The sequence below is a fragment of the Rutilus rutilus genome (genome assembly GCF_951802725.1).
Source record: "Rutilus rutilus genome assembly, chromosome: 18".
Classification (NCBI taxonomy): Eukaryota; Metazoa; Chordata; class Actinopteri; order Cypriniformes; family Leuciscidae; genus Rutilus; species Rutilus rutilus.
In genome coordinates, this window is record NC_140231.1 from 14,752,069 (window position 1) to 14,769,843 (window position 17,775).

Here is a 17,775-nt window from a genome sequence, read left to right on the forward strand (position 1 = left end):
ATGCCGGAGAAGGACTGCACTGCACTTCCTCACTGTCTCATGGACTCAGCTCTAACTGTAATACTTTGTTTTCTCTCTCTCTCTCTCTCTCTCTTTCCCTGAACGTCTGTTTTCTCTCTTACACACAATCACTTTGTCTCAATTCTACCTCTCTTAGTTCTCATCTTGAATTTAAAGCATTGAGACTTTTGCTCTGTTCCAAAACCTACGGATTTTTTAAATGTGAAGACTGTTCCGTGATTTTTTGTGTCCTAAAATACCCACTGTCACCTAATGCTGCTGAGGCAGCGTTATATGAATCCTTAGAAATCAATTTAAGAATTAGTTGTGATGAAGTGAAAACATAAAGATGGCGACAAGGTGAGAGAAATGTCAAATGTAAATAAACTTTAATTCGATATTGAATAAAAAGCATAAAAATCAAAATGTTATGTAATTAAAAAAAGTTATTTATTTACCCAACATTTGAAAATGCTATGTATACTATTAGCTTAGCAAAATGCTACTGTCTGCCTATGTAGAGAGTGTGATGTTTCATGACAGTTAGGATGCTGTCTTAAAAGGCGGCTGCCTGTGTAGCTTCCTTTGTGAAAAAGAAGTGTGCATAGTTATATTGAAAGATTCAATCATTTATTGTCATATATATGGGGAAACAGTCATTTCACCATCAAATTAAATTCTTATTCTGCAAATCCTCCTGCAACCACAAACATAAATTATGGTCTGGACCAAAAAGATGCGACACAGCACAGACTACAGCCGATTGCAAACTAGCATGTGCGTTCTGCGCCTGTATATACGCAGATATACGAAACGTAAACAAAGCAGCGCTTGCTTACCATTTTGAATATCAGTTATGTTCATCTTAATTTTAAGCAGCTGATGTTGTTATGAATATATTCGTGTTTAGGAATGCTCGGGTAGGATAATAACATTAGATCAGCCTTCTGTCTGTGCCGTCTTGACTTACTGGCTCTCTATCATCACTTTCGCTTTAATTCTCGAGCACTAACTCGTTCGCTTAACTGAGCATTCAGAGTTCTCGACACTGATTCAGCAGCTGATTCAGCCCGGCGAGAGCCGAAGTGTAGAACACACCACAAAAACTAGCTCGACAGACACTTACCGACGACCCACCGTCGGCCTGGTGTGTTCCAGCCTATAGAAGCATCTGAGAATCCAGCCGGACATGCCAAATTTCCTCAACCCTCTCAAAAAGTGCAAACGCTGACATGATTTCATGACCAGTTGTGTGGTGTTGTGAGACCAGCTGAGATCCTCAGTTACATGAACTCCCAGGAATCTGAAGCTGCTCACTCTCTCCACCTCCGTCTTACCAATCTGTAACTTTGAGTGCTGTTCCCTTTTTCCGTAGATCGATAATCATCTCCTTTGTTTTGTTAATGTTTAGGTAGAGATTGTTATCCTGGCACCATGACAATAATGACAATGCAAGAGTCAAACCCTCTGTAAAGTCTACTCCAGCACATCCCAAAAATGTTCTCAGGTTTTTGGGATGTGCTGGAGTAGACTTTACAGAAGGTTTGACTCTTGCATTGTCAATACAAGATCCCCTCCTGTTATCAGTCTAATGACTGTTGTGTCATCAGCAAATTTAATGATGCTGGTGTTGTTCTTGGAGGCCACTCAGTCATGAGTGAAGAGTGTTTTTAGAAAAGGGCTCAGCACACAGCCCTGTGGAATTCCTGTGTTTATGGTTATTGTCCTGAATGTGTAATTCCCAATTCTGACAGTCTGGGGTCTGCTCGTTAGAAAGTTCAGAACCCAGTAACAGAGGGTATATGGCATACCAAGGGTATCAAGCGCATTGATGAACTTTGATGGCATCACTGTATTGAATGATGAACTATAATCAATGAACAGCATTCAAACATAATTGTCTTTGTTTTCCAGACGAGAAGGGCAGTGTGTTTTGTTGTGGGTCAAAAACGTTAATTTAATTACAATTTTAACTATACATAACATATTATAATACATTTAAGTATATTTCTGTAATAAGTACTTTTTTTTAGAAGTATGCTAAAGTGTACTTTTTTTACAAGCTGTATGGAGCTTAGTTTAGAGTAGAGCTTTTGTCTTAAATGTCATGATTGAATGATGAACTGTTTCCCCTCTGTGATACCTCAGTTCAAACTGGAACTTCTAAATTGACACTCATTGTATTTTCTCCTGGCTGTGGACTGGGTGTAAATGAAAAATATTTCTCACTCTTTGAAGTGTAGACAGTAATTTGCTAGGCGGTGGGGCATTGAGATACCTTGTGAAAATATCTTGGCTATCAATTCCTGTTAAATTTGACAACAAGAAAAGTTATGTTAGAGCCAAAGTGGCGAGGTGGAGCCAAAAAAACTAGAAGCCGTAATGGCAATAGAATAGCTACAGTGCTCTTTGTTTTGTAGCTGTCAGAGTCAAACAAATATCAGCTTTATAAGCAATCACACACATACAGAGGGTTACGGATTTCTTATTTGACTGGGAGGGTGGCCAGTTCCCACACATTCATGCACATACAAACACAGATAATGCTTCTGAATCTTCTCATGAACTCTCTATTTTGGCAGATAGTGACACTTCAGACCAGCTGATGTCCACCCAACTACAGTTTCGCTGGTATGGAGGTCTTAGATGAAGTTGGATGGTGCAGCTGGCCTGGCTTGTTCTGTTGGAGGTTTTGTGTTGTATTTATTTATTTTTTTGCTTAGACTGTAACAAACCAGAAAATTGTACTATAGATTGTTCATTTGAAACCATTAGATGCTAACTGTGTGAGCTCGAGAGGGCCAAAAGATAGGCATTAGCCATAGTTTCTCCATGAGGAAAGAGGGGCTTTGGTTTTGATGACGGGTTCCATTTCAGATTACAGGATCTGGAGATGTCCCAAAGGAGTCCAAATGGAAAGAATTAGTCGGTTGAAACGCAGACATTTTCGATTGTCCTCTAAAACTGTATAGTGACTAGTTTTTCCAAGTAGTCGGTCAGCCTCAGTTCCTTGCACAAAGTATGAAAATGTGGTTTTTGGTAAAATGTTACTGGAAACAATGCATTGTGCTCAGACTCTGAACAAGAATTTTTCAAAGGTGCTCAGATTTTTCTTTTACATCTGCCCACTTAAACAGGAAGGGTCCATCTGACTGACTTGAATGACTGACATAAGGGTAATTTATGGATACATCTACACTAACTTTTGTTATATATACATTTGTTCATCGACTAAAACAAAATGCTCTGAAAGGGATCCCAACAATATTGTTTCTCTTTGTTGCATCTTTTTCTCTCTGGTTTGGCCATCCGTCCACACACATTTTTATCCTGCGAAAATGTAGCTTTTTGAAGACACTCTACCAAGAGGATGCATTTGAAAACTTCATATTACATTCCTGCAAAGATAACTAAAATGATTTTGGAAACACTTGAAACACTTGTGTGCATAGAAGAGCATTTTGGAGAGAAAAAAACACCACTTTACTAAACTACTGTTTGATTAAAAATAAAACGTATATTTTACTACTTTTTACCAAAAGGTGAAACCCTTGAAATATATATATATATATATATATATATATATATATGACATTTTAAGAAATAAACTGCAGTTTTTCTTCTTTCAAAACATTAACAACTTCCGACCCCAGACTTATGAACGATATCATGTGTGTGTATTTTTTTTTTTACTTCAATCTTAAACTATCTTGTGCATTATTGCTCTTCAAGTAAATTGATATTGTTTTACATATGTTTTGATATTTTTATATTCACTTTGCAGAGTGTATAACATGTTATGCAGATCATGCATTATACTATTAATTGCTTCTTTAACCTTCAGTGACACTGTCATTTCCATTTGCAATAGAAACGACACACTGTTTTGGATTTTAGGAGAGGACAAAAGTATATGCGAGTCTATTTTGTTTTTTACATCAGCACTTTCAGTCAATGTAGACCAACGGCAACGGTAGCCCTTCATGTAGTGGTGTCGATTTATGCAGCGCACAGGCATTTCCTTCGTAATGAACCCTCGGGGGAAGCAGGAGGGAGTGAGGGAGGTGGCGGGACCACTCGCTGTGTAATATTTCCTGGGAGACCAAGCTAAACGACTAGCTCAGCGGCCTGCACTCTGCCGGGCTTCAGTATTGTGATGACTGAGGGGGCTCCGGCGTGACTTTAACAGCCCTGTTTGAAGTTCACATTTGATATTCCACCACATCAGAAAAGAGGTCTAACATTGCTATTCAATTCGTGCTCTCATTGGGGCTGTCTAATTTGCTATGGAAGCAAAGGGAAAAGACCCTGTGCTCTGGCAGGGAAAAGCCAATAAGTCGTAGGGACTGCGACGTGTCCTACAATCGATTAGCTCTGTGTGTCTAAAGCCTTGTAGACTCTCTCTCTCTCTCTCTCATTACGTTCTCAGCACCCCTGGCAGTGGATGCGGCTCATCGCTCAAAGCCAACGAATCTCAACTAGAGACAGAGAGATCGGAACATGAGCTGTCAAGTGTGTCTGTCAGTGAGTTTGTTCACCCTGGCAGAGAGATTCATATTGATCTTTGCTCGTGGTTTGGATTTCCCTCTTTGCCCTCATAGACTATTCTCATCGTCATCTTTAACTGCACAAACCAGACGATCTCATGTTTGCTCCCTTAAAGCAGCGAATTGTTCTGAAACATTAGTGAGAGTTTGTTTTTGCTTATGACAGGCAATGTCACAGAGTTTTAGAGATGGTCGGGGCCCGAACACACGAGTTAGTAGCAGAAAAGGGATGGATCGATTCAGAGATCGGGTTGCCCGAGGGTTTCTTCTAAAGCTGATGAAAACTTGATATAGCAGGCTTACAGAAATAGCCTTTATAGCTGATTCGCTTAATGGACTTGATGTCCAAGCTTTGTGCTGTACCTGCCTTTGAAATTCCTAATCTCTACCTCTCTTTCTCTCTTTCTCTCTTTCAAACCTGTCAGGCGGGGATGATCCGTGCAGGTCAAGAGGAGTTTTTCATCGAGCCACTGGAGAGAGGAGGCGACATGACAGGAGAGGAGGAAGGAGGACCCGGGCGTCATCACATCGTCTACCGCTCCTCTGACATCAAGAAGCCGCCCGTCAATCAACCCGCTGACTTTCACCCCAGAGGTCAGATCACCTTTATGACACCAGCTCTTCATGGAGCGCTGCAGCGAGTCCTTCACATGCATGCTGATGACTAGGGAGGGATGCTGAGGTTCAATTTCAATGCTGGTTTATGGCGGTTTGGTGCCGGTTTGGCTTTGTTTTTCTGATGAAACTGGTTGGCCAAGGGAGGATTGATGGTAAAGTTAGCAGGGCTCAGCAGTAAGGCATTTTCTTCTTGCCTGGTCAACCCAGTAGTTCAAATTTCTACTTGCTTTTACCAGCAGTTTCTCTGTGCCCACCATAAAAGGATTATAAATACATTAATTTGAATGTACATTCATTCATTTTAATTAACTTTAACAGCTCACTCTCCTTCCTCCCCAATTGCTGAGAGGTTTTAGTTTAAATAAACTAAATCCCTGCCAGAATAGGCACTGGAATAAACCAAATCTACAACATCTAGGCTATATACTGTATATAGACACTACACAGTTATGAAATTCCATAAATGTCTAAACACTTTTGCTGTAAAATAATGGCATACATGGCAAAACATTACTGATTGGTTTGTAAGTTTCAATCCATTCTTATTGATGCTACCAAGACTCAAATCATTCTCAAATCTCAAATCATTATTGCAATTTCGACAAAACCTCACTGATAAAAATGATTTTGTGGTGAAGTAAATACTACAGAGAAAAACAATGTAATTTTCATGAAAAAGTTGACAAACAAGAATTTGCTATTAAATCTCTGAGAAAAACAAATGTTTAAGTGTACAAGGCATAAAAACGTATGTAGCCTACATGGCTGCACTGGCCCTTTCACTTTGACCCAGATATGAACGGGGTAAGATAAAATATTTGGCATGATTGTTAAAACTAGATGTACCGCATCGCGGTACAAAATATGACCGCCGCTCAGGCCTGCACTGGCTTTCCACAAAAATAAATGACGTGGAGTAATTTGGCTGTATTGCGTGTTTATGTATATACCTAAAAAAAGTAATAGTATGTGCATGTCTGTCTGTGTGTGTGTGTGTGTGTGTGTGTTTGTGTATGTGTGTGTCTGTGTGTGTGTGTGTGTGTCTGTGCGTGTATGTATGTGTGCGTACATGTGTGCGCGTGTGTGTTTGTGTGTGTGTGTCTGTGCATGTGGATTTGTATGTGTGTGTATGGGTGTGTGTCTGTGCGTGTGGATGTCAGTGTGTGTGCATGCTTGCGTTTGTTTGTATTCCTGCATGTGTGTGTGTGACAGTATCATCCTAAACCAGCAACCCTTCGCTCAACAGCACCATCTACAGGCCGATGAGTGTACAGTCACTAAATGTGCACATAAATGAATTTATTTTATACCCCCCCATGGATGAAATTCTACAAAACTTAGCAGAGGATACCCCCAGAGGATGTCAAGTTAATCATACACATGAAATATGGTGCAGTTCTGAACATCTCCACTGAAGATAGGGGCGATTAAAGCAGAATAATATTGCATTTTCATTTTTTATGGGAGGGGCGCAAATCACAAATGAGTGATTATGGGCTAGGTTGATGTGGGCCCTTAAAGGTGCCATGTGTAAAAATTGAGGTAAAAATATCCCAAAAATGAGCTACACGCATCAAAAGAATGAGAAGAAATAAGGCCGATGATGTCATTAAAAAAATGTCAAGTTATAGTGCTGCAGAGATATCAACCTAAATTAGCATTAGCATTACTAACCACGGCCCGACAGGTGTCGTAATACCAGTTTCGGCCATGGGAGGCGGTATGCGGGCAACATAACCACCAGCCAAACATGCAATACACGAATAACTCGCACGGCTTGTGGGCGTACTTGAACCTGACGTCAATCGTGTGGAAAGTACAGCCCACTACTACATTCAAATAAAATCTGATAAAAGAGGAACAGAACCAGAGTAAACATTGGCACTGCTTTCCATCGCTGGAGACAACTAATGGACATGAAAAAAATGAGGTTTGACTCGGAACTTGCAACATTTCTTTTGGATTGGTAAGTAAGATGCTGTTAGAAGTTTGTTTTATATGTTTGTGTAGATTTTCGGGAAGTTATAACATAGAAATGTATCGAAGGCTGTTCGATAAACGTATATAACGTTCATAAATACAGTATTGTAATATAGTACACATAGCACAATCTCTATTGCTCTTTTTTTCTTGCCAACTACGTGACCTATATTATGTATATTAAATGGCTTTCCTGAGGTAAATCTGACATAATTGTTCTCCAGCTGTGTTATTGACTTCTTCACGCTGATAAAAAACACTGATTGGTCGATATTATGTATGAGGAATACATTTTGGTAAGTTGTAGCCTAACGTTACTGTATCTTTCAGTGTTTGTGTTTTTTTACTATTATTAGCTAGTAGAGATGATCGGTTCACGTGCGCTAGGGATCTGTCGTGTAACATTTACAAGCGCCAAAACGGTATTTATTGTTTGAATTGCGTGATAAAATTGACAGAATCTGAGAGCTGAGATTTTTTTTATATCATAACTAACCTGCTCTGTCTAGTCTGTCGGTATCCGTGTCCTCTTTGCTTCGCGATTTTTCTGTGCGTGAGAAAATTGATGTGTGGCGTGAGAGCGTGTGTCTCACGGTTAATGCGTGAGAGTTGGAAGCTCTGGTTACGTTGGCGATAGCTTGGTCAACATCAGCGAATGCTGTCTGTCAAATTAATGTAATTCAAACTAACAATAAAAATGTAATATGAACAAAACGAATATGAACATATTCACTGGTAAAGGTGAAGGGGAGTAGCTTGAACTGAGGTGAAGGGGGGGGGAGTGGCCCCCGGGGACCAAACGAAATTTTTACGTAGAAGTCTAGTGGGGCTACGTGCCCACCAAATTTCATGTTCCCCGGTGTTTCGGTGTCCCTGGTATCGTTGACGAAAAATTTACGGGGGCCCCAGCGCAGGGGGGGGAAGTGGCCTCCGGGGACCAAACGAAATTTTTCCGTAAAAGTCTAGTAGACCAACATACCATAAAAATTTCTTCATCCTCGGTGCCACGGTTCAGGTAGTTATTTAGGAAAAACTGCATTTTTTTGGGTTTGGGGGGGCCCAGCGCGGGGGGGGAGTGGCCCCCGGGGACCAAACGAAATTTTTCCGTAGAAGTGTAGTGGGGCTACATGCCCACCAAATTTCATGTTCCCCGGTGCTTCGGTGTCCCTGGTATCGTTGATGAAAAATTTACGGGGGCCCCAGCGCGGGGGGGGAAGTGGCCCCCGGGGACCAAACAAAATTTTTCCGTAAAAGTCTAGTAGACCAACATACCATAAAAATTTCTTCATCCTCGGTGCCACGGTTCAGGTAGTTATTTAGGAAAAACTGCATTTTTTTGGTTTTGGGGGGGCCCAGCGCAGGGGGGGAGTGGCCCCCGGGGACCAAACGAAATTTTTCCGTAGAACTCTAGTGGGGCTACATGCCCACCAAATTTCATGTTCCCCGGTGCTTCGGTGTCCCTGGTATCGTTGACGAAAAATTTACGGGGGCCCCAGCGCGGGGGGGGGGAGTGGCCCCCGGGGACCAAACGAAATTTTTCCGTAAAAGTCTAGTAGACGAACATACCATAAAAATTTCTTCATCCTCGGTGCCACGGTTCAGGTAGTTATTTAGGAAAAACTGAATTTTTTTTGGGTTAAGGGGGGCCCAGCGCGGGGGGGGGGGAGTGGCCCCCGGGGACCAAACGAAATTTTTCCGTAGAAGTCTAGTGGGGCTACGTGCCCACCAAATTTCATGTTCCCCGGTGTTTCGGTGTCCCTGGTATCGTTAACGAAAAATTTACGGGGGCCCCAGCGCGGGGGGGGAAGTGGCCTCCGGGGACCAAACGAAATTTTTCCGTAAAAGTCTAGTAGACCAACATACCATAAAAATTTCTTCATCCTCGGTGCCACGGTTCAGGTAGTTATTTAGGAAAAACTGCATTTTTTTGGGTTTGGGGGGGCCCAGCGCGGGGGGGGAGTGGCCCCCGGGGACCAAACGAAATTTTTCCGTAGAAGTCTAGTGGGGCTACGTACCCACCAAATTTCATGTTCCCCGGTGCTTCGGTGTCCCTGGTATCGTTGACGAAAAATTTAAGGGGGCCCCAGCGCGGGGGGGGAAGTGGCCCCCGGGGACCAAACGAAATTTTTCCGTAAAAGTCTAGTAGACCAACATACCATAAAAATTTCTTCATCCTCGGTGCCACGGTTCAGGTAGTTATTTAGGAAAAACTGCATTTTTTGGGGTTAAGGGGGGCCCAGCGCGGGGGGGGGAGTGGCCCCCGGGGACCAAACGAAATTTTTCCGTAGAAGTCTAGTGGGGCTACGTGCCCACCAAATTTCATGTTCCCCGGTGTTTCGGTGTCCCTGGTATCGTTGACGAAAAATTTACGGGGGCCCCAGCGCGGGGGGGGAAGTGGCCTCCGGGGACCAAACGAAATTTTTCCGTAAAAGTCTAGTAGACCAACATACCATAAAAATTTCTTCATCCTCGGTGCCACGGTTCAGGTAGTTATTTAGGAAAAACTGCATTTTTTTGGGTTTGGGGGGGCCCAGCGCGGGGGGGGAGTGGCCCCCGGGGACCAAACGAAATTTTTCCGTAGAAGTCTAGTGGGGCTACGTGCCCACCAAATTTCATGTTCCCCGGTGCTTCGGTGTCCCTGGTATCGTTGACGAAAAATTTACGGGGGCCCCAGCGCGGGGGGGGGAGTGGCCCCCGGGGACCAAACGAAATTTTTCCGTAAAAGTCTAGTAGACCAACATACCATAAAAATTTCTTCATCCTCGGTGCCACGGTTCAGGTAGTTATTTAGGAAAAACTGCATTTTTTGGGGTTAAGGGGGGCCCAGCGCGGGGGGGGGAGTGGCCCCCGGGGACCAAACGAAATTTTTCCGTAGAAGTCTAGTGGGGCTACGTGCCCACCAAATTTCATGTTCCCCGGTGTTTCGGTGTCCCTGGTATCGTTGACGAAAAATTTACGGGGGCCCCAGCGCGGGGGGGGAAGTGGCCTCCGGGGACCAAACGAAATTTTTCCGTAAAAGTCTAGTAGACCAACATACCATAAAAATTTCTTCATCCTCGGTGCCACGGTTCAGGTAGTTATTTAGGAAAAACTGCATTTTTTTGGGTTTGGGGGGGCCCAGCGCGGGGGGGGAGTGGCCCCCGGGGACCAAACGAAATTTTTCCGTAGAAGTCTAGTGGGGCTACGTGCCCACCAAATTTCATGTTCCCCGGTGCTTCGGTGTCCCTGGTATCGTTGACGAAAAATTTACGGGGGCCCCAGCGCGGGGGGGGGAGTGGCCCCCGGGGACCAAACGAAATTTTTCCGTAAAAGTCTAGTAGACCAACATACCATAAAAATTTCTTCATCCTCTGTGCCACGGTTCAGGTAGTTATTTAGGAAAAACTGCATTTTTTGGGGTTTGGGGGGGCCCAGCGCGGGGGGGGAGTGGCCCCCGGGGACCAAACGAAATTTTTCCTTAGAAGTCTAGTGGGGCTACATGCCCACCAAATTTCATGTTCCCCGGTGTTTCGGTGTCCCTGGTATCGTTGACGAAAAATTTACGGGGGCCCCAGCGCGGGGGGGGGGAGTGGCCCCCGGGGACCAAACGAAATTTTTCCGTAAAAGTCTAGTAGACCAACATACCATAAAAATTTCTTCATCCTCGGTGCCACGGTTCAGGTAGTTATTTAGGAAAAACTGCATTTTTGGGGGTTTGGGGGGGCCCAGCGCGGGGGAGGAGTGGCCCCCGGGGACCAAACGAAATTTTTCCTTAGAAGTCTAGTGGGGCTACATGCCCACCAAATTTCATGTTCCCCGGTGTTTCGGTGTCCCTGGTATCGTTGACGAAAAATTTAAGGGGGCCCCAGCGCGGGGGGGGAAGTGGCCCCCGGGGACCAAACGAAATTTTTCCGTAAAAGTCTAGTAGACCAACATACCATAAAAATTTCTTCATCCTCGGTGCCACGGTTCAGGTAGTTATTTAGGAAAAACTGCATTTTTGGGGGTTTGGGGGGGCCCAGCGCGGGGGAGGAGTGGCCCCCGGGGACCAAACGAAATTTTTCCTTAGAAGTCTAGTGGGGCTACATGCCCACCAAATTTCATGTTCCCCGGTGTTTCGGTGTCCCTGGTATCGTTGACGAAAAATTTAAGGGGGCCCCAGCGCGGGGGGGGAAGTGGCCCCCGGGGACCAAACGAAATTTTTCCGTAAAAGTCTAGTAGACCAACATACCATAAAAATGTCTTCATCCTCGGTGCCACGGTTCATGTAGTTATTTAGGAAAAACTGCATTTTTGGGGGTTTGAGGGGGCCCAGCGCGGGGGGGGGGGGGGGTGGCCCCCGGGGACCAAACGAAATTTTTCCTTAGAAGTCTAGTGGGGCTACATGCCCACCAAATTTCATGTTCCCTGGTGCTTCGGTGTCCCTGGTATCGTTGACGAAAAATTCAGTAAGGTGACGAAAAAAAAAAAAAAAAAAAACTTTGACAATCCCTATATGACCGCTTTCGCTAGCTACGCTAGCGGCGGTCATAATAATGTGTGAAGCACATTACATTTTAAAGCGTGTTAAATGTAACCCATTTAGCAATACTGCTTAGGCTGTATCCATTTGAACTAGATTACAATCAGAGCTTCACTGTCTATCAAAGCTAAAAGCCAAGTCTTGTAGTGTAAAATAAATAGTTTCTTTAAAAACGGACAATTCAGGTGAGTAAATAATGTAATGTTTTTTGGTTTAACTATTCCTTACTTAATCAGGATACAGTACGTGGATGAAGTAAAGAAAGTTCTCCAGGGCTGAGTCATTGCCCAGGCTGTTGGTACGTCCCTCCACCCCCTTCTTTGTCTCGCTCAGCATCCCGTGTGAGGAGAGGAGCAGCAGAGTGACTGGATAAAGTCATAAACTTCTCTAAAAAGGATTCACATGTCACTTTGAGTTTGAGCGGTCGAGTTCAGCCGGGGGATATGGAGAGGCTCGACATGTGTCACAGTCCTTTCGCATTTTCATTTTTCTTCTCAGCCTTGTTGTTTCAGAGGGCTGCATAAATTGCTTAACTGCAGTGCTGCATAACAGAACCCTGTCTTGACCATTTGACAGACATTCTTTCTTATCCTTTTTAAAGGAATTTGGGATTAGCACTGTAATCATTTCCAGTGTATGTAAGCAATTTACTTTTATTTAATTTTTAAAAGCGACATTACAATATTGCATTATGCATCATAAAAAGTAAAGGCCCATTCACATCAATAATGAAAACTGTATTGGTGTTTACACCAATGGACGATAATGTTATATGATCATTTTGTTATATTGAAAGTAGAAAGGTTTTTGATTGGCTATCATTCATCGACTAAAACAAAATGCTCTGAAAGGGATCCCAACAATATCGTTTCTCTTTGTCATTATTGTTATGGTTGTGGTGAGGACTTCACTTTTTCACATTTTTTATGGTCATAGTTAATAATTTAGGTAGCCTACCTTGAATGGGCCTTAACTAATTACCATCCATCCATCCATCCATCCATCTTCTACCGCTTATCCGGGGCTGGGTCGCGGGGGCAGCAGTCTAAGCAGGGATGCCCAGACTTCCCTCTCCCTAGACACTTCCTCCAGCTCTTCCGGGGGGACACCGAGGCGTTCCCAGGCCAGCCGGGAGACATAGTCTCTCCAGCGTGTCCTAGGTCTTCCCCGGGGTCTCCTCCCGGTGGGACATGCCCGGAACACCTTCCTGGGAAGGCGTCCAGGAGGCATCCGGAAAAGATGCCAGAGCCACCTCAACTGACCCCTCTCGATGTGGAGGAGCAGCGGCTCTACTCTGAGCTCCTCCCGAGTGACCGAGCTTCTCACCCTATCTCTAAGGGAACGCCCAGCCACCCTGCGGAGAAAGCTCATTTCGGCCGCTTGTATCCGGGATCTTGTCCTTTCGGTCATGACCCACAGCTCATAGACCCACCTTAACTAATTACATTTACATAATTACTTTTTATGGAAGTAATACTTTAAGTTGCTTTTGTGTTACTTTTTATTATTATTGGCTGACTGAGAGTCTCTCTTGTCTTTTTTTTTTTGTTTGTTTTTTTGATCAACTAGGGTGAATTCAAGTTGATTGGGACTAATATGGAATATTATTGGAATATATTATTGGGAATAATATAATATAGTAATATTTTTGTGGAAACTGATTGATGAATAGAATGTTCAAAATAACGTTTATTTGAACTAGAAATCATTTGTAAAATTATACGTTAATGTCTCTGATGTTGTCACGGTGACACAACCATCTATCACCCCATCGTCACCAGATCAGCACGCTCTGCCCACTCGTTCACTCTCCCCGGACTACTGATTCAACGCACCTGCACCTCCTCAACAACCTGCACTATATATACCACACACATCCTGCACACCATTGTCTGGTCTCGTCTAACAACGTACAGACTCATCTCTTGCTACAACTCCCGTTACCAGCCTGAGACTTACCTACCAGCCTGAGACTTACCCGTCTTCGGATGCCCGTCTTCTGTCTCCTGTCGTCTGATCCTGAGCCGTTATGTGTGTTCAGCCTGTACAATTCTTCAACCACCTGCACCTGTGATCATCATATTCCACCCAGCTAAGTCACAGTGCAACTGCTTGAACTTCACATTCACCCTTCCATCGACCAGTGTTTGTTCCCTGCATCCTATTAATAAACTTTGTTTATACGATCACCTGCCTGTTCTCTTCCGTTGTGTGACAGAAGACCAGACCACCAACGAGGCAGAGTTCAACAAACCCAGGTGTTGATCACTCCAGCGATCACTTTCCGGATCTCGTTCAAGCAGTTCGCCAGTCACTTCCTCCATCTGCACCCGCTGCTTCACCTGCTGCCTCTGCCGGTCCCATGGCCATGGAGGAGTACATCAGGGAGGCATTACAACAACGCTTCATCCGTCCATCTACATCCCCTGCCGCTTCTAGCTTTTTCTTCGTGGCCAAGAAGGACGGAGGTTTGCGGCCGTGCATCGATTACCGTCATCTGAACTCCCAAACAGTTAAATACAGCTATCCCCTTCCTCTGGTTCCGGCAGCCCTGGAACAACTACGCTTTCTTCTCAAAGCTAGAACTGAGGAGTGCATATAACCTTATCTGCATTCGCCGAGATGACGAATGGAAGTCGGCCTTCGTGACACCATCGGGGGACTACGAATACCGGGTTATGCCGTGTGGCCGGTCAAACTCTCCTTCAGTGTTCCAGGGTTATATGAATGAAGTCTGCCATGAGTTCCTCCAATGTTTCGTCATAGTCTACATAGACGACATCTTAATCTACTCAAGAAACCTGGCCGAACATCATTACCACGTCAAGCAGGTTCTCCAAAAATTACGTGACCATCACCTCTACCTGAAGCTCGAAGTCCGAGTTCCACCACCCATCAGTCCAGTTCTTAGAGTATGTCATCGACCAACACGGCATCCAGATGGACCAAAGGAAGGTGGAAACCATCCAGAACTGGCCTCAACTCTGCAGTGTAAAGGAACTTCAACGTTTTCTCGGATTCGCTAACTTCTACCGACCAGAGCATGTGAGCGGAGTGGAGCGGTGAGAATCTCCGCTCGTCGCTCACGGAACTGTTCACCCCTCCGCTCCCCCGCTCAAAGCTACATCAGGCCGCTCCGCTCATTATCGCTCAGCGCTCAATGCAGTTTGCTTCGCGCTCCACTCAAATCGCCCCCCGCTCGCTCCGAAAAAGGAAAAAAAATCTACATGTATATCACTTTTAGCTTAGACCACAGCCTTACCTCCTAAAGAACTAATGAGTAACAACAACATTTTTCAAATAGAAATGTTTTATTTCAAATTACAGCCCTATAAGAAGGAATATAGCCTACACAAAAAGTCCTGTAAAATTAAACGAATAAATGGGCCTAATAATATAAATAAAAATTATATAAACAAAAATATACATACATTTTTTAAAAGTAAATTAACTATAAGGCCAGAATTTTGATAAGTGAACTTTTGCGCAACGCGCACGATTAACATTTAAATCGACTTCCATTGTACACACAAACTGCTGTAACATTAAACGAATAAATGGGCCTAATAATATAAATATTATTACGGACGACACAAATTAGGCTAAATAAAATGAACCATTAGGTCTACTTGAAAGAAAAAACAAATTTGTTTGAATATTACGCTCTATTTAATTTACACTTTGTTACAAGTTACCGTATTCAATTTACTAACCTTTTGTTTTCTTCCCAGCGTGTTCGCGTAGCTCACGTTCATGTTTTCGAGAAATGTGTCTTTTGAGATTCCAAAATGAATCTTTGCTGACTGAAACGATGTCTCCACATTCGTTTTCTTGTACCACATTATCATTGTTAGATAGTTTTATATTAATAGTAGCCTACACCTGTATGTATGACTTCTCATTTTCCTTTTTGAAGTAGCCTACTTTTTGAACTCCATTATTGAGCCGAGTTTTGACTGAAAATAGTCTACTGTTGATGACTGTGCAAGACAGATGGATCCTGGTTTAGGTTTGACTGAGCATGCTTCAGACTCGTGGTGTGACCGGAGCGAAATTGGAGCGGGGAAATAAGGCGACGCTCCGTCCTTTTAAAAATGCCGCTCTGCGCTCTGTCCAAGATCCGCCCGCTCCCGCTCCCCGCTCGCTCCCGCTCCACTCCGCTCACATGCTCTGCTACCGACGCTTCATCCACAACTACAGTCTGATCAGCTCACCTCTCACCTCACTGCTCAAGGGCCGGCCCAAGTCTCTGTCCTGGAACCAATCTGCCATTGAGGCCATTAAATCCCTCAAGAAAGCCTTCCAGTCCGCTCCGATCCTGGTTCACCCTGATCTCCCATTCGTTGTTGAGGTGGACGCCTTAGCACTGGGGTCGGAGCGGTACTATCGTAGCGGCAGGGCGATCCTCCATCCATGTGCCGCCTTCTCCAAAAAGCCATCAGCATTTGATGCCGGCGGAGCAAAATTACGACATCGGTAATCGCAAGCTCCTTGCCATCAAGCTGGCACTGGAAGAATGGAGACACTGGCTGGAGGGAGCAAATCACCGGTTTGAGATAATAACCGATCATCGAAACCTTGAGTATCTGCGCAAAGCCAAGCGCTTGAATCCTCTCGCTCTTACGTCATCACTACTGGTCGCCGTCTATGAACCAGGACATCGATTCGTCAAGGCATGCTCAGTCTGTGCCGTTACCAACACGCCACGGAGACTCCCCGAAGGGAAGCTGGTTCCACTCCCAATTCCTCATCGTCCATAGTTTCACCTGGGGATAGACTTTATGACCGACCTGCCTCCATCCGACCACCATACTTGTGTGTTCGTCATTGTTGACCGTTTCTCGAAGGCTTGCAAGTTGATCCCTCTGAAGGGCCTGCCTACTGCATTTGAGGCCGCCAAGAAGCTCTTCCTGAATGTGTTCTGTCATTTCGGCCTGCCTGAGGACATTGTATCAGACCGAGGCCCTCAATTCATCTGTCGGGTATGGCAAGCCTTCAAACTCCTAGGAGTCTTGCAGCCTCTCATTGGGGTATCACCCCCAAACTAACGGCCAAACTGAGCGGAAGATCCAAGAGATCGGGAGGTACCTGCGGTCATACTGCCACCAGAACCAAGACAGCTGGAGCCACAGCCGGAGGTTCCAGCTGTCAAGCATTGGTTCCAGCAGAGCGAGAGGGTGTGGGACTCAGCACACGTGCATCTCCAACGGGCAGTGCAGAGACACAAGACATGCTGACGCCTGCAGAACCGCCACCCCGCAGTACCAGCCTGGCCAGAAGGTATGGCTCTCGACAAGGGACATCCGTCTCCGCCTGCCCTGCCGTAAGCTGAGTCCCCGTTACGTAGGTCCATTTATGGTGCAGAGGCAGCTTCAGTCTTCTGTCTTCTGTCGTCTGATCCTCTGATCCTGAGCTGTTGTGTGTGTTCAGCCTGTACCATCCTTCAACCACTTGCACCTGTGATCATCATATTTCACCCAGCTAAGTCACAGTGCAACTGCTTGAACTTCACATTCACCCTTCCATCGACCAGTGTTTGTTCCCTGCATCCTATTAATAAACTTTGTTTATATGATCACCTGTCTGTTCTCTTCCGTTGTGTGACAGATGTAATTTTTGATCAATTGAATGCATCATTGCTAAACAAGTGCATGGTAGTGTCAGTCATCAATCAATCAGTGTTTCCCAAATTCTTTGAATGTGGGATAAATGAATGTATACAATAATGAAAATAGTGAGGAACAAATGAATAAACCCATAACAGACCAAAGTCTCAAGTTTGCCTAGGTTTGCAAAGGTTTTTTTGACAAGATGTATGCTGGTTGTCTTGACACTGACAACTTGTTACTTTTAATTGTGTTTAAAATTAAGATTCTAAAACATTATTTCAAAGTGAAATGTGTATGGTCAGTATAAAGACTGAAGTCAGCAACTATTATGAGCATTTTCTCTCACATTTCAGGCGATTGTTTCAACACAGCAGTTGATTCTTTTTTTTCCACGAACACATCAAATTAAAGTCATAAATCAGTCATCATAACTCTCAGGAGTGTGTCCGTTTATCAGATTCAGCTTTATTCAGCTTTAACTCGAGTGGAAAGGTTACACGTGTGGCAGTAGGCTTGATGT

The 17,775-nt window shown here is 44.3% G+C and overlaps 1 protein-coding gene across 2 annotated transcripts in view; it reads left to right on the plus strand.

The window, feature by feature from the left end:
* adamts2a (ADAM metallopeptidase with thrombospondin type 1 motif, 2a) overlaps positions 1 to 17,775 on the plus strand; it is a 91,723-nt gene that overhangs the window by 29,564 nt on the left and 44,384 nt on the right. For both annotated transcript variants that reach the window (XM_084387507.1, XM_084387508.1), the window contains exon 3: positions 4,973 to 5,141. In XM_084387507.1, coding sequence (XP_084243633.1) covers positions 4,973 to 5,141 — 169 coding nt within the window. The remainder of the gene's footprint in view (positions 1 to 4,972; positions 5,142 to 17,775) is intronic.